Below are 23,730 nucleotides of genomic sequence, written 5' to 3'. Positions count from 1 at the left end.
AAGAACTGTACAAAAAAGGTCTTCACGACCCAGATAATCACGATGGTGTGATCAGTCACCTAGAGCCAGACATCCTGGAATGTGAAGTCAAGTGGGCCTTAGAAAGCATCACTACGAACAAAGCTAGTGGAGGTGATGGAATTACAGTTGAGCTATTTCAAATCCTGGATGATGATGCTGTGAAAGTGCTGCACTCAATTTGCCAGTAAATTTGGAAAACTCAGCAGTGGCCACAGGACTGGAAAAGGTCAGTTTTCATTCCAATCCCAAAGAAAGGCAATGCCAAAGAATGCTCAAGCCACTGCACAATTGCACTCATCTCACACGTTAGTAAAGTAATGCTCAAAATTCTCCAAGCCAGGCTTAAAGCTCAACATTCAGCAAACAAAGATCATGGCATCTAGTCCCATCACTTCATGGGAAACAGATGGGGAAACAGTGAAAACAGTCAAACTTTATTTTTGGGGGCTCCAAAATCACTGCAGATGGTGATTGCAGCCATGAAATTAAAAGACGCTTACTCCTTGGAAGAAAAGTTATGAACAACCTAGATAGCATATTGAAAAGCAGAGACATTACTTTGCCAACAATTGTCTGTCTAGTCAAGGCTATGGTTTTTCCAGTGGTCATGTATGGATGTGAGAGTTGGACTATAAAGAAAGCTGAGTGCTGAAGAATTGATGCTTTTGAACTGTGGTGTTGGAGAAGACTCTGGAGAGTCCCTTGGGCTGCAAAGAGATCCAACCAGTCCATCCTAAACGAGATCAGTCCTGGGTGTTCATTGGAAGGACTGATGCTGAAGCTGAAACTCCAGTACGTTGGCCACCTCATGCGAAGAGTTGACTCATTGGAAAAGATCCTGATGCTGGGAGGGATTGGGGGCAGGAGGAGAAGGGGACAACAGGATGAGATGGCTGGATTTCATCACTGACTCGCTGGACATGAGTTTGGGTGAATTCTGGGAGTTGGTAATGGACAGGGAGGCCTGGCATGCTGCTATTCATGGGTTGGACACGACTGAGCGACTGAACTGAACTGAACTGAACTGTCCCCTTTTCTATCATGAATTTTTTCGTGTCTTTAAGACCAACCTCTACCTGAGTGATTGCCCCTGTCCTTCCCATTGAATGGAGCTGGGCTCTCATTTCAGTCTCACTTGTACTTCACTTTCTGCCTCTAACTCCTGCCCCATAGCCTACAACATGCTCATTTGTTTCTCATCTACTAATGTAAAACCACTGAAGAAAATAGAACAAAACAAAACAAACCCTTCATTGTGTTTTTCAATACTACCAGGAATAGAAATAACTCTGAGTGGAGCAGCCCTGCAGGGGTGGTGCCTGGACTCTGGGCCATGTTTCAGCTTGATCTGCCACAGTCAGTGCCAGACGCCTCATTTGGTCTTCACAGCTCAGTGAGGGTGGCTATACTTCTCCTTCTAAATTATGTTTTCTCTGTAATAAGACTTTATAGCATTTAATCCTAAGCAATATTATAAGGCAAACAGAATATCATGGGATTAGACTGAAGTAAGCAAAGTAATAACATTTTCCAGTCTGGCCCATGTTTTCAACATTTGGGACATGTTTATGCAATAAGAATTGTATGATCTGATGTCAGTCAAAACTCAGGGTTAAAGCAAAGACCTGTGGCTTACTATGTGACTTGGCCAATTTATCTTACTTTGACTGTAATTTTAAACTGAAATAGGTTAATTGGTAGTGCAAAGTGCTCATAATGAAATATTGCATTAAAAGGAAAATATTAGGGAAGTTACAGGCCAGAGAGGTAAAATTAGTAATTTAAATTTTTTTTTTAAATTACCTCTCCGGCCTGTAACTTCCCTGATATTTTTCTTTTAATGCAATATTTCATTATGAGCACTTTACACTACCAATTAACCAATTTCAGTTTACTCTGAAAACATTTGTTCAGTACACTTCCCAAAAAAAGTTCCTTTCCATGCATGGTAGTACATCAGTATCTGAGAAGTGCTTAGAAAAGGGCATTTTAAAATATAGTGAATAATTCAGATAACATTTTTTAAAAATTAATTTTTCTAAATCATTTAAAATAGATTGCTTTGAAATCTAACTTGATGAACATTAAGGAAAATAAAGACACATACTTATATGTATATCTATATTTGTAAATTTATATTTATTCATACACATATGACTATTATTTTTCCAAAATAGAAAAGAGCTGCTAAGAGAGAAGAAGCCTTAGCATCATTTGAGGCCTGGAAAGCCATGAAAGAAAAGGAAGCAAAGAAAATAGCTGCAAAAAAAAGGCTTGAGGAAAAAAACAAGAAGAAAACTGAAGAAGAAAATGCTATGAGGAAAGGAGAAGCACTGCAAGTATGCAATAGCTTTAATATCTTTCTTAATTTTAAATATTTTAAAATTAGTGATTAACTGTGCTTTTACTATTTTATTATATTCACATTCAATAAGAAGGTAATTCTTAACTTCTTCAGGCTTTTGAAAAATGGAAAGCAAAAAAGATGGAATACCTTAAGGAGAAAAATAAAAAAGAGAAAGAATATGAAAGAGCAAAGAAACAGAAAGAGGAGGAAACTGTTGCTGAGAAAAGAAAAGATAACTTAACTGCTGTTGAAAAATGGTAATCTAAAATAGCAAGTGTTTTGATAGATCTGAAATTAGTAACACTTTAGGTTTTTCTAAAATTCATTTACTTGAATGTTATTAATGTACTCAATCTTATTCCAGAGACACATTAGGGCATCTTTATTATATATTCTCCTTTAACTTGCCAATGTTTTATACTACCCTACATAGGAATGAAAAAAAGGAAGTTTTTTTCAAGGAAAAGGAAAAAGTAAAAATACATGAGAAAAGAAAAGAAGAACTGAAAAGAGCTGAGAAAAAAGAAAAAGATAAACAAGCTCTCGAGGAATATGAAAAATGGCTGGTAGGTGTTCTTTGTTAATGCAGTTGTGTATCTTAAATGTACTTTTTGTGACTTTTCTGTCCCTAATTCCAGTTCTGTTTGTCTTATGCCTACTGACTCTTTCTGCCTGGAAGTTGCCTTGTTGAATTCATCCTCTCCTTCTACATATATCATAATTTCTTCAATCTACTCATTTCTATTAATGATTGTGTGTATGCTCAGTGATGTCTGACTCTTTGTGACTCAATGGACTGTAGCCCACAAGGCTGTTCTGTCCATGGGGTTTTCCAGGCAAGAATCCTGGGGTGGGTTGCTATTCCCTTCTCCATGGGATCTTTCTGGCCCAGGGATAAAACCCTGGTCTCCCACATCGCAAGCAGAATACCGTCTGAGCTTGATTACCTTGGAATCATTAATGATTCTACTATTCCTTAAAGCACTCAGGCTTAAAACTTTAGTGATGATATTGTTGCCCATTTATCCTTTGCAATAATTCTCATATCTAAAATCGTAAAAAGCTGACAAGTGTATTACTGAAGCTATACCAGGTTAGTTTATGTAGAACTTGGTCCCAACACACAGTGAAATAGTATTTAATGAGAAAGTTATTTCATTTTTTATTTCCTTTTGATCTTCCTGATGACCTCAAGGAGACTAACTTAAGTGGTTTTTAAATGAAAGAAAGCAAGTGTGAAGATTGGGAGAAATGATAATAAATGACTTTATATTTTTTGTTTCTTTCAATATACTTACGTTTATACTTGCTTTTCATTGAGGGCAAGCGAAATAACATTTTCTATCTTAAAACATCAGTATAAATATGTATTAATTGATTTTTGAATAAGTAAATACATTTCAGATGAATAAGTATTTTGTATGTTAAATTGCTTTTGGCATGTCTGACTCTTTGCGACCCCATCAACTGTAGCCTACCAGGCTCCTCTGTCCATGGGATTCTCCAGGCAAGGATGCTGGAATGGGTTGCCATGCCCTCCTCCACGGGATCTTCATGACTCAGGGATCGAACCCATGTCGCTTTCATCTCATGCATTGTCAGGCAGGTTCTTTACCACTAGTGCCACCCTGGGAAGCCTGATTGAATAGTTTATATTAGTCAAAAAGTGCAAAATTTCTCCACAGGGATTAGGGTCCAATAGGGTTTCTGATTAAAAAATTCATGTATTTTGTATATCAGCAAGTTAAAAGTATGTCATTCAGACATTTTTTTTTTTTTGCATCATTGCATATTTTTTAAATTTTTGCATTTTTGTATTCTCTGGTTAGGATTGAGGTTGAGCATTTTTCATTTGTATAAGTATTAATTGTATTTATTTTTCCTATAAAGAGTCCATTTTACACTGAACATAAACTGAACATTTCTTCGTTGGTCTTTTTCTTATTGATTTCTAGAAGCTTTTATATGTACTAGGGAAATTAGCCTATCATATCTGATATGAGTTACAAAATTTTTTTTCCCATTGCATTGTATTGTCAACTTTGCTCATATTATTTACTGAAGAATTTTATTTTATTTTCAGGTATCAAATCTATTAGTCTTTTTCTATGGCTTCTCAATTTTAGGAATAGTTGAAAGGACCTTCTCCAAAATCTGAAGTCAAAGCTCCCATTTTTCTTCTAATAACATTATGATTTTAATATCTTAAAATTTTAACATTTGCTCTACTTAGAACTTGTCTTGGTGTATGATGGAAAATATGATTCCATCTTTATTTTTTCCAAATGCATCTTTCATGAAACAACACTGATTTGAGATACATTAGATCATTCCCATATTTTTGGGTCTGTTTCTTGACTTCCTGTTTCATTGGTCAGTCTCACTAGAAATATTCCAGTGCTATACTCTTCCCCTTATCAGAACTTTATATATTTTCATATGTTTGTATTAATCTCCCTTCATAACTTCATTCAAAGTATTTCTGAATATTCTAGGTTTCTTCACATAAAGTTTAGAATCAGTAACTAGAGAAGCACACAGGACCCAAAGCAGGCTATTTAAAGTTAGGATAAAAGATGAAATACCTAGGAATAAACTTAGGAAATGCACAAGACCAGTATGAAGAAAACTTTAGAATACTCCTGAAATACACAAATGAATATTTGAGAAATTAGAACAAAACTACCCTCGGATAGAAATGGTATTATAATGATATTATAAAGATGTCAATTTTTCCCTGAAGTAATTTGCAAATTTAATGTAATCCTAATAAAAATACCAACAGAATTTATTCTCATGTATGTGTTGACTAATACTGCTATAATGCTAAATCTGTGCAGAGAAATAGTAATAAAATAAGGCAATCAAAATGGTTTCAGTGGTTTGAATGAGAATAGTAATGTTCTATGATGACTTTCTTAGACTGAACTTTTAATGCTTTATTATTTAAGCTTTGTACTGAGAAAAATTAAAAATTTTCTTATATTAAGGAGATGCATGCTAATTCTACTAGTATCTCTAAGAGTAGTGCATATGTGCTCAATTCGTTCAGTCATGCTGGATACTTTGGACTTGTAGCCTAACAGGCTCCTTTGTCTGCAGGATTCTTCAAGAATACTAAAGTGGGATTTTCCCAACCCAGGGATCGAATTCGTGTCTCTTACTTCTACTGCATTATCAGGAAGGTTCTTTACCACTAGCACCACCTGGGAAGCCCTTTAGAGTAGTGATTGAATATAAATGTCTCACTTTTCACTTTTATTTTCACATTGTCTCAAAAATTGGATAGAATTTGCCAAATGACTAAGTCATACGTGACTAATGTAAAATACTAAGTTAGGTACGTTAAGTTTTATTATAATGTTTAGTCACTTTCTCATTCTAATCAATCCTGTGGAGAAGAAAAACTCATCAAAGACATAAGACAAAATAACTTGTTTTGATGTACAATATATCCCTGTAATACCCAATGAACAGTATGAAAAGGCAAAATGATAGGACACTGAAAGAGGAACTCCCCAGGTCAGTAGGTGCCCAATATGCTACTGGAGATCAGTGGAGAAATAACTCCAGAAAGAATGAAGGGATGGAGCCAAAGCAAAAACAATACCCATTTGTGGATGTGACTGGTGGTAGAAGCAAGGTCCGATGCTGTAAAAGGCAATATTGCATAGGAACCGGGAATGTCAGGTCCATGAATCAAGGCAAATTGGAAGTGGCCAAACAAGAGATGGCAAGAGTGAATGTCGACATTCTAGGAATCAGTGAACTCAAATGGACTGGAATGGGTGAATTTAACTCAGATGACCATTATATCTACTACTGCGGGCAGGAATCCCTCAGAAGAAATGGAGTAGCCATCATAGTCAACAAAAGAGTCCGAAATGCAGTACTTGGATGCAATCTCAAAAACGACAGAATGATCTCTGTTCGTTTCCAAGGCAAACCGTTCAGTATCATGGTAATCCAAGTCTATCCCCAACCAGTAATGCTGAAGAAGCTGAAGTTGAATGGTTCTATGAAGACCTACAAGACCTTTTAGAACTAACACCCAATAAAGATGTCCTTTTCGCTATAGGGGACTAGAATGCAAAAGTAGGAAGTCAAGAAACACCTGGAGTAACAGGCAAATTTGGCCTTGGAATACAGAATGAAGCAGGGCAAAGACTAATAGAGTTTTGCCAAGAAAATGCACTGGTCATAGCAAACACCCTCTTCTAAGAACACAAGTGAAGACTCTACACATGGACATCACCAGATGGTCAACACCAAAATCAGGTTGATTATATTCTTTGCAGCCAAAGATGGAGAAGCTCTATACAGTCAACAAAAACAAGACCAGGAGCTGACTGTGGCTCAGAGCATGAACTCCTTATTACCAAATTCAGATTGAAATTGAAGAAAGTAGGGAAAGCCACTAGACCATTCAGGTGTGATGTAAATCAAATCCCTTATGATAATACAGTGGAAGTAAGAAATAGATTTAAGGGCCTAGGTCTGATAGAGTGCCTGATGAACTATGGAATGAGGTTCGTGACATCGTACAGGAGACAGATCAAGACCATCCCCATGGAAAAGAAATGCAAAAAAACAAAATGTCTGTCTGGGGAGACCTTACAAATAGCTGTGAAAAGAGAAGCGAAAAGCAAAGGAGAAAAGTAAAGTTATAAGCATCTGAATGCAGAGTTCCAAAGAATAGCAAGAAGAGATAAGAACGCCTTCTTCAGCGATCAGTGCAAAGAAATAGAGGAAAACAACAGAATGGGAAAGACTAGAGATCTCTTCAAAAAAATTAGAGATACCAAGGGGACATTTCATGCAAAGATGGGCTCGATAAAGGACAGAAACGGTATGGACCTAACAGAAGCAGAAGATATTAAGAAGAGGTGGCAAGAATACAGAGAAGAACTGTACAAAAAAGGTCTTCATGACCCAGATAATCACGATGGTGTGATCAGTCACCTAGAGCCAGACATCCTGGAATGTGAAGTCAAGTGGGCCTTAGAAAGCATCACTATGAACAAAGCTAGTGGAGGTGATGGAATTCCAGTGGAGCTATTTCAAATCGTGAAAGATGATGCTGTGAACGTGCTGCATTCAATATGCCAGCAAATTTGGAAAATTCAGCAGTGGCCACAGGACTGGAAAAGGTCCGTTTTCATTCCAATCCCAAAGAAAGGCAATGCCAAAGAATGCTCAAACTACTGCACAATTGCACTCATCTCACATGCTAGTAAAATAATGCTCAAAATTCTCCAACCAGGCTTCAGCAATATGTGAACTGTGAACTTCCTGATGTTCAAGCTGGTTTTAGAAAAGGCAGAGGAACCAGAGATCAAATTGCCAACATCCTCTGGATCATCGAAAAAGCAAGAGAGTTCCAGAAAAACATCTGTTTCTGCTTTATTGACTATGCCAAGGCCTTTGACTGTGTGGATCACAATAAACTGTGGAAAATTCTGAAAAAGATGGGAATACCAGACCACCTGACCTGCCTCTTGAGAAATCTGTATGCAGGTCAGGAAGCAACAGTTAGAACTGGACATGGAACAACAGACTGGTTCCAAATAGGAAAAGGAGTACGTCAAGGCTGTATATTGTCACCCTGCTTATTTAACTTCTATGTAGATTACATCATGAGAAACGCTGGACTGGAAGAAACACAAGCTGGAATCAAGATTGCTGGGAGAAATATCAATAACCTCAGATATGCAGATGACACCACCCTTATGGCAGAAAGTGAAGAGGAACTCAAAAGCCTTTTGATGAAAGTGAAAGTGGAGAGTGAAAAAGTTGGCTTAAAGCTCAACATTCAGAAAATGAAGATCATGGCATCCGGTCCCATCACTTCAGGGAAATAGATGGGGAAACAGTGTCAGACTTTATTTTTCTGGGCTCCAAAATCACTGCAGATGGTGACTGCATCCATGAAATTAAAAGATGCTTACTCCTTGGAAGGAAAGTTATGTCCAACCTAGATAGCATATTCAAAAGCAGAGACATCACTTTGCCAACAAATGTTCGTCTAGTCAAGGCTATGGTTTTTCCTGTGGTCATGTATGGATGTGAGAGTTGGACTGTGAAGAAGGCTGAGCGCCGAAGAATTGATGAATTCTTGAAGAATTTTGAACTGTGGTGTTGCAGAAGACTCTTGAGAGAGATCCAACCAGTCCATTCTGAAGGAGAGCAGCCCTGGGATTTCTTTGGAAGGACTGATGCTAAAGCTGAAACTCCAGTACTTTGGCCACCTCACGTGAAGAGTTGACTCACTGGAAAAGACTCTGATGCTGGGAGGGATTGGGGGCAGGAGGAGAAGGGGACGACAGAGGATGAGATGGCTGGATGGCATCACTGACTCGATGGATGTGAGTCTGGGTGAACTCCAGGAGTTTGTGATGCACAGGGAGGCCTGGCATGCTGTGATTCATGGGGTCGCAAAGAGTCGGACATGACTGAGCTACTGAACTGAACTGATATCCCTATATTATAGTGCTACCTAAAAAAAAGTCCATGTACAACATGTATAGATCTATTTCCCATCTTACCAATTTCTTATTGAAATTTGCTTGCAGAGAGAATGGGAAATTACTCCTATACAGAAGAGCTAATTACTTCAATTTTCCTATAAAGTAACATATCACCAACCTAGATAGCATATTAAAAAGCAGAGACATTACTTTGCCAACAAAGGTCCGTCTAGTCAAGGCTATGGTTTTTCCAGTGGTCATGTATGGATGTGAAAGTTGGACTGTGAAGAAAGCTGAGCGCTTCTTGTGCTTTTGAACTGTGGTGTTGGAGAAGACTCTTGAGAGTCCCTTGGACTGCAAGGAGATCCAACCAGTCCATTCTGAAGGAGATCAGCCCTGGGATTTCTTTGGAGGGAATGATGCTGAAGCTGAAACTCCAGTACTTTGGCCACCTCATGAGAAGAGTTGACTCATTGGAAAAGACTCTGATGCTGGGAGGGATTGGGGGCAGGAGGAGAAGGGGACGACAGAGGATGAGATGGCTGGATGGCATCACCAACTCGATGGACATGAGTTTGGGTGAACTCCAGATGTTGGTGATGGACAGAGAGGCCTGGCGTGCTGTGATTCATGGGGTCGCAAAGAGTCAGACATGACTGAGCAACTGAACTGAACTGAATTGAACATATCAAAATTTTGATGTACAGCCTAGCTTGTGTAGTGAGCATTTGATGGCTCACTGTTTTGGGTGAAAATTGTAGTCAAAGATCAAGTAAGATGCTTCATGCTGTTTCCCATATTAATTCATGTGCTTAGTGTGTCAGTAGTTGCTCAGTCATGCCCAACTCTTTGTGACCACATGGACTGCAGCCAGCCAGGCTCCTCTGTCCATGGAGATTCTCCTGGCAAGAATACTGGAGTAGGTTGCCATGCCCTCCTGCAGGGGATCTTCCCAACCTAGGGATCAAACCCAGGTCTCCCACATTGTGGATTCTTTACCAGCTGAAAAACCAGGGAATTCCATATTAATTCATCAGTTCAGTTCAGTTCAGTCACTCAATCGTGTCCAACTCTTTCTGACCCCCTGAATTGCAACACGCCATCACCAACCCCCAGAGTTAACTCAAACTCACGTCCATCGAGTCAGTGATGCCATCCAGCCATCTCATCCTCTGTCGTCCCCTTCTCCTCCTGCCCCCAGTCCCTCCTAGCATCAGAGTCTTTTCCCATGAGTCAACTCTTCGCATGAGGTGGCCAAAGTATTGGAGTTCGTTACCTTTAATAAAATAATAAAGCAAAAGAGTCATTCTCCAACAAACAACGACAGAACTTTAACAAGCCTCTTTTAATTATTACTCAAGATAACATCAGTTTATCTTAATTGATATTAAAGTTGGTACTTAATTGCCCTTTTCCTGCCCTGACTTTTTAGCATCTGCTGGTAAACTCAAAGTTGCTTCAAGTTCCTCTTTCTCCCCATGTTAAATGGAATGGATAAAGAGGTTGGTTTAGTCAGTTTCTAAGAACACAGCATGGTCACTGTTTTTCCCTCACCTAGCTAAGTGGGCCTCCCACTCTCTAAAGTATTAAGATGATTGACAGTGGTCCCATTACAGCTTTTATTTTCTCAATTAGTATTCTGAAAGGAGATTCTTTACTAGGAGTAGCAAGGATGCAAACATTCTGATGAGGAAGAGCAAAATGTTAAGACAAAAATAAGTCTCACTTTTTTTCACTTCTTTTGTTGTATGTGAATAATTGCATGCTAATGGACCTTTGTATTAACATATTCTTCTTGTGACATTTTCAATTCCTTTTATGTACTGATAAAAGAAGCATCAGTTCAGTTCAGTTCAGTTGCTCAGTTGTGTCTGACTGCGACCCCATGAATCACAGCACACCAGGCCTCCCTGTCCATCACCAACTCCCGGAATTCACCCAAACTCATATCCAGCGAGTCAGTGATGCCATCCAGCCATCTCATCCACTCTCGTCCTCTTCTCCTCCTGCCCCCAATCCTTCCCAAAATCAGGGTCTTTTCCAATGAATCAACTCTTTGTGTGAGGTGGCCAGAATATTGGAGTTTCAGCTTCAGCATCACTCCTTCAATGAACATCCAAGACTGATCTCCTTCAGAATGGACTGGTTGGATCTTCTTCCAGTCCAAGGGACTCGCAAGAGTCTTCTGCAACACCACAGTTCAAAAGCATCAATTCTTCGGCGCTCAGCTTTCTTCACAGTCCAACTCTCACATCCATACATGACCACTGGAAAAACCATAGCCTAGACTAGACGGACCTTTGTTGCAAAGTAATGTCTCTGCTTTTTAATATGCTATCTAGCTTGGGTATAACTTTCCTTTCATGGAGTAAGCATCTTTTAGTTTCATGGCTGCAAAGAAGCATACACAACTAATAATTTACCAAACTGCCACTCCTCCCAAGCCATTCAGCAGAGATTGTCAAAGGGTTCCCTGATACCACTGCTCTTTGGAATACAAGGAAACTGCTTTATAGTTTTAGCATAGACTTAAAGAAACAGACAGTCAAGGCTGCAGGATGAAAATACCAAATGCTATTAACATTTCAGCTATTCCTATATCACTGTTTGGATTTTATATTAATTCTCAAATACACAGTCATTTCTTGGAAGAGAGTATAGCAGGGAAACCAAATGGTTCTAAAATTCACCTGATATAATAAAAATGTGAGACTATGGAAGATAAATTTTCAAAATAATGTGAAACAGGATTATACCAATCACACAATGAACTTACCATTTCACTCACCTATGAATCCACATTCTTGTACCTTCCTGGATTATTCCCATCAAGTCTCAGTATATATAATCTAAATAAAAATAAACTTTTAATTCTTCATTTCTCTCCAGCTACAATTCCATATTTCATTACTCTTTTTTATAGCTAAACTTCTGGAAAGTTTGTTTATACTTCCTTAGTTCTTCATATTCTTTCCATCCTTAATAAACTCCAATCTTAACCCTTTCCCAGAACTCCATTTTGAGAGTTATGATTTTGCCAGACCATTTAACCTATAGGATGTATTCTTTTCTGCCCCATATCCTAGACCTCTGGGCATTCTGCATACTCGATTTCTCCTTCTGTTTATAGCTGTCTCCTCCTCTGTTGCCCTGGTCCCCCGTTTACCTCTCAACTCTCTGTCTTCCTTCTCCAAATCACCAGTTGACAGCTCTTATTAATTTTTTTTTTTAACTTGTGTTCTAAATATTACAATGACCTGCCACAGTAGATAGAAGATCTTACACATTCACCGTGTCATTCTCATCGTGGACCCTCTCCCGTCCCTGCCAGGCTGTGTTCACACTGGCACTCTATTTACCCATCTTCTCCTTGTGTGAGAGTCTCACGCAGATGCCTCTCCTCAGTGCACATCACCAGTGTCTCCTCTTACCCATCACATCTCACTGAAAGTGAATGCCTGAATCCACTTTTCTTTGAAAGTAAGAATTTCCTTTTATTTTTTTTTATCAGTCATAACAGCTTATTTATATATTTCATAAAATTTCACACAATTTGGAATTATCTGTTGTTTACATACTTGTTTATTAACCATCTACTTTGAAAGTTCCCTAAGGGACAGGGACAGTAATTTATGTGTTTCGATTTTATAATCACTTCATGCATGGCTTCTTCTTTTTTGTTGTTGTTGTTGTTGTTGTTGAAAACTGGACATTTGAATCTTTTTTTTTTAATTTTATTTTATTTTTAAACTTTACATAATTGTATTAGTTTTGCCAAATATCAAAATGAATCCGCCACAGGTATACATGTGTTCCCCATCCTGAACCCTCCTCCCTCCTCCCTTCCCATACCATCCCTCTGGGTCGTCCCAGTGCACCAGCCCCAAGCATCCAGTATCATGCATCGAACCTGGACTGGCAACTCGTTTCATACATGATATTTTACATGTTTCAATGCCATTCTCCCAAATCTTCACACCCTCTCCCTCTCCCACAGAGTCCATAAGACTGTTCTATACATCAGTGTCTCTTTTGCTGTCTCGTATACAGGGTTATTGTTACCATCTTTCTAAATTCCATATATATGCATTAGTATACTGTATTGGTGTTTTTCTTTCTGGCTTACTTCACTCTGTATAATAGGCTCCAGTTTCATCCACCTCATTAGAACTGATTCAAATGTATTCTTTTTAATGGCTGAGTAATACTCCATTGTGTATATGTACCATAGCTTTCTTATCCATTCATCTGCTGATGGGCATCTAGGTTGCTTCCATGTCCTGGCTATTATAAACAGTGCTGCGATGAACATTGGGGTACACGTGTCTCTTTCAATTCTGGTTTCCTCAGTGTGTATGCCCAACAGTGGGATTGCTGGATCATAAGGCAGTTCTATGTCCAGTTTTTTAAGGAATCTCCACACTGTTCTCCATAGTGGCTGTACTAGTTTGCATTCCCACCAACAGTGTAACAGGTTCCCTTTTCTCCACACCCTCTCCAGCATTTATTATTTGTAGACTTTTGGATCGCAGCCATTCTGACTGGCGTGAAATGGTACCTCATAGTGGTTTTGATTTGCATTTCTCTGATAATGAGTGATGTTGAGCATCTTTTCATGTGTTTGTTAGCCATCTGTATGTCTTCTTTGGAGAAATGTCTATTTAGTTCTTTGGCCCATTTTTTGATTGGGTCATTTATTTTTCTGGAGTTGAGTTGTAGGAGTTGCTTGTATATTCTCGAGATTAGTTGTTTGTTAGTTGCTTCATTTGCTACTATCTTCTCCCATTCTGAAGGCTGTCTTTTCACCTTGCTAATAGTTTCCTTTGATGTGCAGAAGCTTTTAACGTTAATTAGGTCCCATTTGTTTATTTTTGCTTTTATTTCCAATATTCTGGGAGGTGGGTCATAGAGGATCCTGCTGTGATGTATGTCAGAGAGTGTTTTGCCTATGTTCTCCTCTAGGAGTTTTATAGTTTCTGCTCTTACATTTAGATCTTTAATCCATTTTGAGTTTATTTTTGTGTATGGTGTTAGAAAGTGTTCTAGTTTCATTCTTTTACAAGTGGTTGACCAGATTTCCCAGCACCACTTGTTAAAGAGATTGTCTTTAATCCATTGTATATTCTTGCCTCCTTTGTCAAAGATAAGGTGTCCATATGTGCGTGGATTTATCTCTGGGCTTTCTATTTTGTTCCATTGATCTATATTTCTGTCTTTGTGCCAGTACCATACTGTCTTGATAACTGTGGCTTTGTAGTAGAGCCTGAAGTCAGGTAGGTTGATTCCTCCAGTTCCATTGTTGTTTCTCAAGATTGCTTTGGCTATTCGAGGTTTTTTGTATTTCCATACAAATTGTGAAATTATTTGTTCTAGCTCTGTGAAGAATACTGTTGGTAGCTTGATAGGGATTGCATTGAATCTATAAATTGCTTTGAGTAGTATACTCATTTTCACTATATTGATTCTTCCAATCCATGAACATGGTATATTTCTCCATCTGTTAGTGTCCTCTTTGATTTCTTTCACCAGTGTTTTATAGTTTTCTATATATAGGTCTTTAGTTTCTTTAAGTAGATATATTCCTAAGTATTTTATTCTTTCCGTTGCAATGGTGAATGGAATTGTTTCCCTAATTTCTCTTTCTGTTTTCTCATTATTAGTGTATAGGAATGCAAGGGATTTCTGTGTGTTGATTTTATATCCTGCAACTTCACTATAGTCATTGATTAGTTCTAGTAATTTTCTGGTGGAGTCTTTAGGGTTTTCTATGTAGAGGATCATGTCATCTGCAAATAGTGAGAGCTTTACTTCTTCTTTTCCACTTTGGATTCCTTTTATTTCTTTTTCTGCTCTGATTGCTGTGGCCAAAACTTCCAAAACTATGTTGAATAGTAATGGTGAAAGTGGGCACCCTTGTCTTGTTCCTGACTTTAGAGGAAATGCTTTCAATTTTTCACCATTGAGGATAATGTTTGCTGTGGGTTTGTCATATATAGCTTTTATTATGTTGAGGTATGTTCCTTCTATTCCTGCTTTCTGGAGAGTTTTTAATCATAAATGGATGTTGAATTTTGTCAAAGGCTTTCTCTGCATCTATTGAGATAATCATATGGTTTTTTATTTTTCAATTTGTTAATGTGGTGTATTACATTGATTGATTTGTGGATATTGAAGAATCCTTGCATCCCTGGGATAAAGCCCACTTGGTCATGGTGTATGATCTTTTTAATGTGTTGTTGGATTCTGATTGCTAGAATTTTGTTAAGGATTTTTGCATCTATGTTCATCAGTGATATTGGCCTGTAGTTTTCTTTTTTTGTGGGATCTTTGTCAGGTTTTGGTATTAGGGTGATGGTGGCCTCATAGAATGAGTTTGGAAGTTTACCATCCTCTGCAATTTTCTGAAAGAGTTTGAATAGGATAGGTGTTAGCTCTTCTCTAAATTTTTGGTAGAATTCAGCTGTGAAGCCGTCTGGACCTGGGCTTTTGTTTGCTGGAAGATTTTTGATTACAGTTTCAATTTCCGTGCTTGTGATGGGCATGCATGGCTTCTTGTATACTACTTGACCATGGTAAAGTCTTGGTGCTTAACAGAATGAAAGAGCATACAGTAGCCAAGAAATTAAAAGATGGTTGCTCCTTGAAAGAAAAGTTATGACAAACCTAGAGAGCATATTAAAAAGCAGAAACATCATTTTGCCAACAAAGATCCGTATAGTCAAAGCTATGTTTTTTCCAAATGTACATGTACAAATGTGAGAGTTGGACCATAAAGAAGACTGAGTGGTGAAGAATTGATGCATTTGAACTGTGGTTTTGGTGGAGACTCTAGAGAGTCCCTTAGTCTGTGAAGAGATGCAACCAGTCAATCCTAAAGGAAATCAATCCTGAAATTTCTTTAGAAGGATTGATGCTGAAGCTGAAGCTCCAGTACTTTGGCCAGCTGATGTGCGAAGAGCTGACTCATTGGAAAAGACCCTGATGCTGGGAAAGATTGAAGGCGGGAGGAGAAAGGGACGACAGAGGATGAAATGGTTGGATGGCATCTACTACTCAATGGACATGAGGTTGAGCAAACTCTGGGAGATGGCGAAGGACAGGGAAGCCTGGCGTGCTGCAGTCCATGGGGTCGCAAAGAATCAGAAATGACTAAGCAACTGAACAACAGCAGCAACAAGGAGAATAATAGACCATGGACTCCTCAGAACCTGTTACCTGTAAGGATGTACTATATAATAAAGTAACACAAATTAATGGATGTGAGGCAGTAACAATTGGGATTATTCATGACATTTGGACATAAAGTCACTTCAAACAATTCTTTATTGTAATACATACTTCAAAAGACTTAAGCATTAAGCTGGCTTCCCCAGTGGCTCAGTGGTAAAGAATCTGCCTACAGTTCAGAGAATGCGCGTTCAATCTCTGGGTCGGCAAGATCCCCTGGAGAAAGAAATAGCAAAACAGTCCTTTATTTTTGCCTGAGAAGTCCCATGGACATGTAGCATGGCAGGCTACAGTCCATGAGGTTTGCAAGGAGTTGGACACGACTTACTGACTAAAAAACAACAGTAAAATTCCAAACAATAGGATACATAATAATACAAAATAAAAAGTAAGTATACGTCAGGGGCAGTGGCTGTGCTTTGCTGGAACAGCCGTGAAGAGATACCCCATGTCCAAGGTAAGAGAAACCCAAGTAAGACGGTAGGTGTTGAGAGAGGACATCAGAGGGCAGACAGACTGAAACCACAATCACAGACAACTAGCCAATCTGATCACACTTACCACAGCTTGTCTAACTCAGTGAAACTAAGCCATGCCATGTGGGGCCACCCAAGATGTATGGGTCATGGTGGAGAAGTCTGACAGAATGTGGTCCACTGGAGAAGGGAATTGCAAACCACTTCAATATTCTTGCCTTGAAAACCCCATGAATAGTATGAAAAGACAAAAAGAAAGGACACTGAAAGATGAACTCCCCATGTCAGTAGGTGCCCAATATGCTACTGGAGATTAGTGGAGAAATATCTCCCAGAAAGAATGAAGGAATGGAGCCAAAGTAAAAACAGTACCCAGTTGTGGATGTGACTGGTGATAGAAGCAATGTCCAATGCTGTAAAGAGCAATATGGCATAGGAAACTGGAATGTTAGGTTCATGATTCAAGGCAAATTAGAAGTGGTCAAACAGGAGATGGCAAGAGTGAACGTCAACATTCTAAGAATCAGCAAACTAAAATGCACTGGAATGGGTGAATTTAACTCAGATGACCCTATATCTACTACTGTGGGAAAAAATCCCTGAGAAGAAATGGAGTAGCCATCATAGTCAACAAAAGAGTCTGAAATGCAGTACTTGGATGCAATCTCAAAAACAACAGAATGATCTCTGTTCATTTCCAAGGCAAACCGTTCAGTATCATGGTAATCCAAGTCTATGCCTCAACCAGTAATGCTGAAGAAGCTGAAGTTGAATGGTTCTATGAAGACCTACAAGACGTTTTAGAACTAACACCCAAAAAAGATGTCCTTTTCGCTATAGGGGACTGGAATGCAAAAGTAGGAAGTCAAGAAACACCTGGAGTAACAGGCAAATTTGGCCTTGGAGTACAGAATGAAACATGGCAAAGACTAATAGAGTTTTGCCAAGAGAATGCACTGGTCATAGCAAACACCCTCCTCCAACAACACAAGAGAAGACTACATATGGAAATCACCAGATGATCAACACCAAAATCAGATTAATTATATTCTTTGCAGGCAAAGATGGAGAAGCTCTATACAGTCAGCAAAAAAAAGAGCTCTGGTCGGGAGCTGACTGTGGCTCAGATCATGAATACCAAATTCAGACTTAAATTGAAGAAAATGGGAAAACCACTAGACCATTCGGGTATGACCTAAATCAAATCCCTTATGGTTATACAGTGGAAGTGAGAAATAGATTTAAGGGAATAGATCTGATAGACACAGTGCCTGATGAACTATGGACGGAGGTTTGTGACATTGTACAGGAAACAGGGATCAAGACTATCCCCAAGAAAAAGAAATGCAAAAAGCAAAATGGCTGTCTGAGGAGGCCTTACAAATAGCTGTGAAAAGAAGAGAAGCGAAAAGCAAAGGAGAAAAGGAAAGATATAAGCATCTGAATGCAGAGTTCCAAAGAATAGCAAGAAGAGATAAGAAAGCCTTCCTTAGCGATCAATGCAAAGAAATAGAGGAAAACAACAGAATGGGAAAGACTAGAGATCTCTTCAAGAAAATTAGAGATACCAAGGGAACGTTTTATGCAAAGATGGGCTCAATAAAGGACAGAAATGGTATGGACCTAACAGAAGCAGAAGATATTAAGAAGAGGTGGCAAGAATACAGAGAAGAACTGTACAAAAAAGATCTTCACAACCCTGATAATCACAATGGTGTGATCACCTAGAGCCAGACATCCTGGAATGTGAAGTCAATTGGGCCTTAGGAAGTATCACTACAAACAAAGCTAGTGGAGGTGATGGAATTCCAGTTGAGCTATTTCAGATCTTAAAAGATGATGCTGTGAAAGTGCTGCACTCAGTGTGTTAGCAAATTTGGAAAACTCAGCAGTGACCACAGGACTGGAAAAAGGTCAGTTTTCATTCCAATTCTGAAGAAAGGCAATGCCAAAGAATGCTCAAACTACTGCACAATTGCACTCATCTCACACTCTAGTAAAATAATGCTCAAAATTCTCCAGGGCAGACTTCAGCAATACGTGAATCATGAACTTCCAGATATTCAAGTTGGTTTTAGAAAAGGCAGAGGAACCAGAAATCAAATTGCCAACATTTGCTGGATCGTCAAAAAAACAAGAGAGTTCCAGAGAAACATCTATTTTGCTTTATTGACTATGCCAAAGCCTTTGACTGTGTGGTCACAATAAACTATGGAAAATTTTGAAAGAGATGGGAATACCAGACCACCTGACCTGCCTCTTGAGAAAACTTTATGCAGGTCAAGAAGCAACGGTTAGAACTGGACATGGAACAACAGACTGGTTCTAAATAGGAAAAGGAGTACATCAAAGCTCTATACTGTCACCCTGCTTATTTAACTTCTTTGCAGAGTACATCATGAGAAATGCCTGGAGGAAGCATAAGCTGGAATCAAGATTGCCAGGAGAGATATCAATAACCTCAGATATGCAGGTGACGCCACCCTTATGTCAGAAAGTGAAGAGGAACTAAAAAGCCTCTTGATGAAAGTGAATGAGGAGAGTGAAAAAATTGGCTTAAAGCTCAACATTCAGAAAACTAAGATCATGGCATCTGGTCCCATCACTTCATGGCATGTAGATGGGGAAACAGTGGAAACAATGTCTGACTTTATTTGGGGGGGCTCCAAAATCACTGCAGATGGTGATTGCAGCCATGAAAGTAAAAGACACTTACTCCTTGGAAGGAAAGTTATGGGCAAACTAGACAGCATATTAAAAAGCAGAGACATTACTTTGTCCACAAAGGTCCATCTAGTCAATGCTATGGTTTTTCCAGTAGTCATATATGGTTGTGAGAGTTGGACTATAAAGAAAGCTGAGTGCTGAAGAATTGATGCTTTTGAACTGTGGTGTTGGAGAAGACTCTTGCGAGTCCCTTGGACTGCAAGGAGATCCAACCAGTCCATCGTAAAAGAAATCAGTCCTTGGTGTTCATTGGAAGGACTGATGTTGAAGCTAAAACTCCACTATTTTGGCCACCTTATGCACAGAGCTGACTCTTTTGAAAAGATCCTGACATTGGGAAAGATTGAAGGCAGGAGGAGAAGGGGAACCCAGAGGATGAGATGGTTAGATGGCATCACCAACTCAATGGACATCAGTTTGGGTGGGCTCCTGGTGTTGCTGATGGACAGAGAGGCCTGGCGTGCTGCAGTTCATGGGGTTGCAAAGAGTTGGACACGAATGAGCAACTGAATTGACTGCTGATTGATAGGTTGTTGGACAATAATTTCCTACAACTTGGGAAAATAAATCGTTGTCATCCAGCAAATCCGTACATATTCATACCCTACAAATTGGCAGTTTCATTCCTAGGCATGTATATGGAGATTCTTGACTTATAAGCACAAGAAATCAGACATTTACAGCAGCATTGTCTTTGTGTGGGAAGAAAACGTTAGAACATCATGTCTTCAAGACCAAAATAGGTGTGTTGTAAATTGTGATATGTTGATATACTAGGATTCTGTGCCCTACTGAATTAGAACTATGACTCTATATAGATTTATCTTAGAGATATAATGATAAAGAAGACAGTTGCCAAAGAATATATAGCTTGATGCCATTTAGCATTGATTTAAAATTGATGCTTTCAAATTGTGTTGCTGGAGAAGACTCTTGAGAGTCCAACAGTAACACCTTTTTGCATAAATTTTTAAAATCTGCCAAAGACTTGTGATTTGGGATGAATGCACGCATGATAAAGGTATTAAGAGGTGTGCTGCAACTGTAGCACTACATTCAGAGTAATGGTTGGGTCTGGAGGGTAGAGAAAAAGCAAGTGCACTGAGAGAATGGATACAAGGGCTGCGCAAGCATTGATCATGTTTTATTTCAAAAGGCAGGCAGTGAGTGTACAGATTTTATCTGTATTACTCTTTAAAGTTGTCTATGGTTTAAATATTAATTTTTTTTAATTAAGGACTAAAAATAATGTAGAGAAAATGCTACAAGGATAATATGCATTACACGAAAATATGCAAATTGCTAAAAATTGTAAACACTGATACCCATGCAATTAGGTGAGCAAATAATTGTGCAAAAAATTCACAAGAAGACTAAACAAGTGAAAAGATGCTCAAGCTCAATAATAAGCAAAGAAATATGAGCCTCAATATTCAAATATTGGTAAACACTGAAGTATCTTCTGCTGCCATCACATACTCAACCTTTGCATCTAGTAATTTATTTGTGAGACCCTGTTTTCCAAAAGTCATCACTAACTTCTGACAATTATTCTCTTTGAATTATGGAATTACAGGTCTTTTTCTTCCTATTTTACATAATTCTTTTAAAATATTATCACTTTTAATATTTTAAAAAATTAAGTAGTGTGCTAATACCTGTTGATAGTATACTTATAAATCAGCAACATTCCCTAGCTGCTATTGCTTTCTAACCAATTAAGGGATTTCCAGAAATACATGATATGCAGATGATACCATCCTTATGGCTAAAAACGAAGAACTAAACAGTGTGCTGATGAAAGTGAAAGAGGAGAGTGCAAAAGTTGGCTTAAAGTTCAACATTCAAAAAACTAAGATCATGGCATCTTGTCCCATCACTTCATGGCAAATACATGGGTAAACAATGGAAACACTGAGAAACTTTATTTTCTTGGTCTCCAAAATCACTGCAGATGGTGACTGCAGCCATGAAATTAAAAGATGCTTGTTCCTTGGAAGAAAAGCTATGACCTAATAGACAGCATATTAAAAAGCAGAGACATTATTTTGCAGATAAAGGTATGTATAGTCAAAGCTATGGTTTTTCCAGTAGTCATGTATGGATGTGAGTTGGACTATAAAGAAAGCTGAGTGCCAAAAAATTAATGCTTTTGAACTGTGTTGGAGAAAACTCTTGAGAGTCCCTTGGACTGCAAGGAAATCAAATCAGTCAATCCTAAAGGAAATCAGTCCTGAATAGTCACTGGAAGGACAGATGCTTAAGCTGAAGCTCCAGTACTTTGGCCACCTGATGTGAAGGACTGACTCATTGGAAACGACCTTCACTCTGAGAAAGATGGAAGGCAGGAGGAGAAGGGGATGACAGAGGATGAGATGGTTGGATGGTATCACTGACTGGATGGGCATGAATTTGGGCAAGCTCCAGAAGTTGGTGATGGAAAGGGAAGCCTGGCATGGGGTTGCAAAAAGTCAGACATGAATGAGCAACTAAACTGAACTGAGAAAAACATTTACTTCTGTTTCATTGACTCTGCTAAATCCTTTGACTATGTGGATCACTACAAACTGTGGAAAATTCTTCAAGGGATGGGAATACCAGACCACCTTACCTGTCTCCTGAGAAATCTGTATGCAGATCAAGAAGCAACAGTTAGAACCAGACATGGAACAACGAACTCAAAATTGGGAATGGAGTACATCAAGGCTATATATTGTCACCCACCTATTGTACTTCTATGCAGAGGTCATCATGAGAAATGCCAGGCTGATGACTCACAAGCTGGAATCAAGATTACTGGGAGAAACATCAACAACCTTAGATATGCAGATGATACCACTCTAATGGCAGAAAGCAAAGAGGAACTAAAGAGTCTCTTGATGAGGGTGAAAGAGGAGAGTGAAAAGGCTGGCTTAAAACTCAACATTCAAAAAACTAAAATCATGGCATCTGGTCCCATCACTTCATGGCAAATAGATGGGGAGAAAGTGGAACCAGTAACAGACTTTGTTTTCATGGACTTCAAAGTCACTGGATAGTGACTGCAATCATGAAATTAAAAGACGCTTGCTCCTTGGAAGAAAATCTATGGCTAAGCTAAGCTAAGTCACTTCAGTCATGTCCAACTCTGTGTGACCCCATAGACAGCATCCCACCAGGCTCCCCCGTCCCTGGGATTCTCCAGGCAAGAACACTGGAGTGGGTTGCCATTTCCTTCTCCAATGCATGAAAGTGAAAAATGAAAGTGAAGTCCCTCAGTTGTGTCCGACTCTTAGTGACCCATGGACTGCAGCCTACCAGGCTCCTCCACCCATGGGATTTTCCAGGCAAGAGTACTGGAGTGGAGTGCCATTGCCTTCTCTATAGCAAACCTAGACAGCATATTAAAAAATAGAGACATCACTTTGCCAACCAAGGTCCAAATAGTCAAAGCTATGATTTTTCCAGTAGTCATGTATGGATGTGAGAGTTGGACCATAAAAAAGACTGAACACTGAGCAATTGATGCTTTCAAATTGTGGTGCCAGAGAAGACTTTTCAGAGTCCCTTGAACAGCAAGAAGATCAAATCCTAAAGGAAATCATCCCTGAATATTTATTAGAAGGATTGATGCTGAAGCTGAAGCTCCAGTACTTTGACTACCTGATTCAAAGAGCCAATTTATTGGAAAAGACCCTGATGCTGGGAAAGACTGAGGGCAAGGAAAGAAGAGGGCTGCATAGGATGAGATGGTTAGATAGCATCACCAACTCAATGGACATGAGTTTGAGCAAACTCCAGAAGATACTGAAGGACAGGGAAACCTGGCATGCTGCAGTTCATGGGGTTGAAAAGAATCAGACACGACTTAACAAAGCTAACAAATGACATTTAAATACCTTATAATGATTATTTTGTTCTTGAGCAAGCAACTCGAGTTTAAAATAATGGTCATATTTGTATATAAATTTATATTTTTTTCTTTTCTCTTTAGGAAAAAATAGAAAGGAAGGAAAGAATTGAACGAAAACAAAAGAAACGCCATCCCTTTCTTGAAAATGAGACGCTTCCTCCATGGAGCCCTCCAAGTAGAATTGTGTTCTCAAAAGTGTTTTGATAATTCTGAAAACTAATCATGGCATCTGGCCCCATCACTTCATGGCAAATAGATGGGAAAACGATGGAAACAGTGACAGACTTTATTTTGGGGGGCTCCAAAATCACTGCAGATGGTGACTGCAGCCATGAAATTAAAAGACACTTGCTCCTTGGAAGAAAAGCTATGACCAACCTAGACAGCATATTAAAAAGTAGAGACATTACTTTGTCAACAAAGGTCTGTCTAGTCTAAGTTGTGGTTTTTCCAGTAGTCATGTATGGATGTGAGAGTCAGACTATAAAGAAAGCTGAGCACCAAAGAATTGCTTTCGAACTGTGGTATTGGAGAAGACTCTTGAGAGTCCCTTGGACTGCAAGGAGATCCAAC

The 23,730-nt window shown here is 38.9% G+C and overlaps 1 protein-coding gene across 5 annotated transcripts in view; it reads left to right on the top strand.

The window, feature by feature from the left end:
• MAP9 (microtubule associated protein 9) overlaps positions 1 to 23,502 on the top strand; it is a 48,440-nt gene extending 24,938 nt beyond the window's left edge. For 3 of the 5 annotated variants that reach the window (XM_044930589.2, XM_044930587.2, XM_044930588.2), the window contains exons 11-14: positions 2,199 to 2,360; positions 2,480 to 2,625; positions 2,802 to 2,934; positions 3,842 to 5,336. In XM_044930589.2, coding sequence (XP_044786524.2) covers positions 2,199 to 2,360; positions 2,480 to 2,625; positions 2,802 to 2,934; positions 3,842 to 4,009 — 609 coding nt within the window. In that variant the 3' untranslated portion in view covers positions 4,010 to 5,336. Of the gene's footprint in view, positions 1 to 2,198; positions 2,361 to 2,479; positions 2,626 to 2,801; positions 2,935 to 3,841; positions 5,337 to 23,238 lie in introns of those variants that run through there. The other 2 variants (XM_025268225.3, XM_025268226.3) reach the window with 1 other exon arrangement.
• Positions 23,503 to 23,730: the final 228 nt, after the last annotated feature.

The sequence above is a fragment of the Bubalus bubalis genome, chromosome 17 (assembly GCF_019923935.1).
Source record: "Bubalus bubalis isolate 160015118507 breed Murrah chromosome 17, NDDB_SH_1, whole genome shotgun sequence".
Classification (NCBI taxonomy): domain Eukaryota; kingdom Metazoa; phylum Chordata; class Mammalia; order Artiodactyla; family Bovidae; genus Bubalus; species Bubalus bubalis.
Note: the sequence above shows the minus strand (reverse complement) of the source record. Positions and strands in the feature narration are given on the sequence as shown.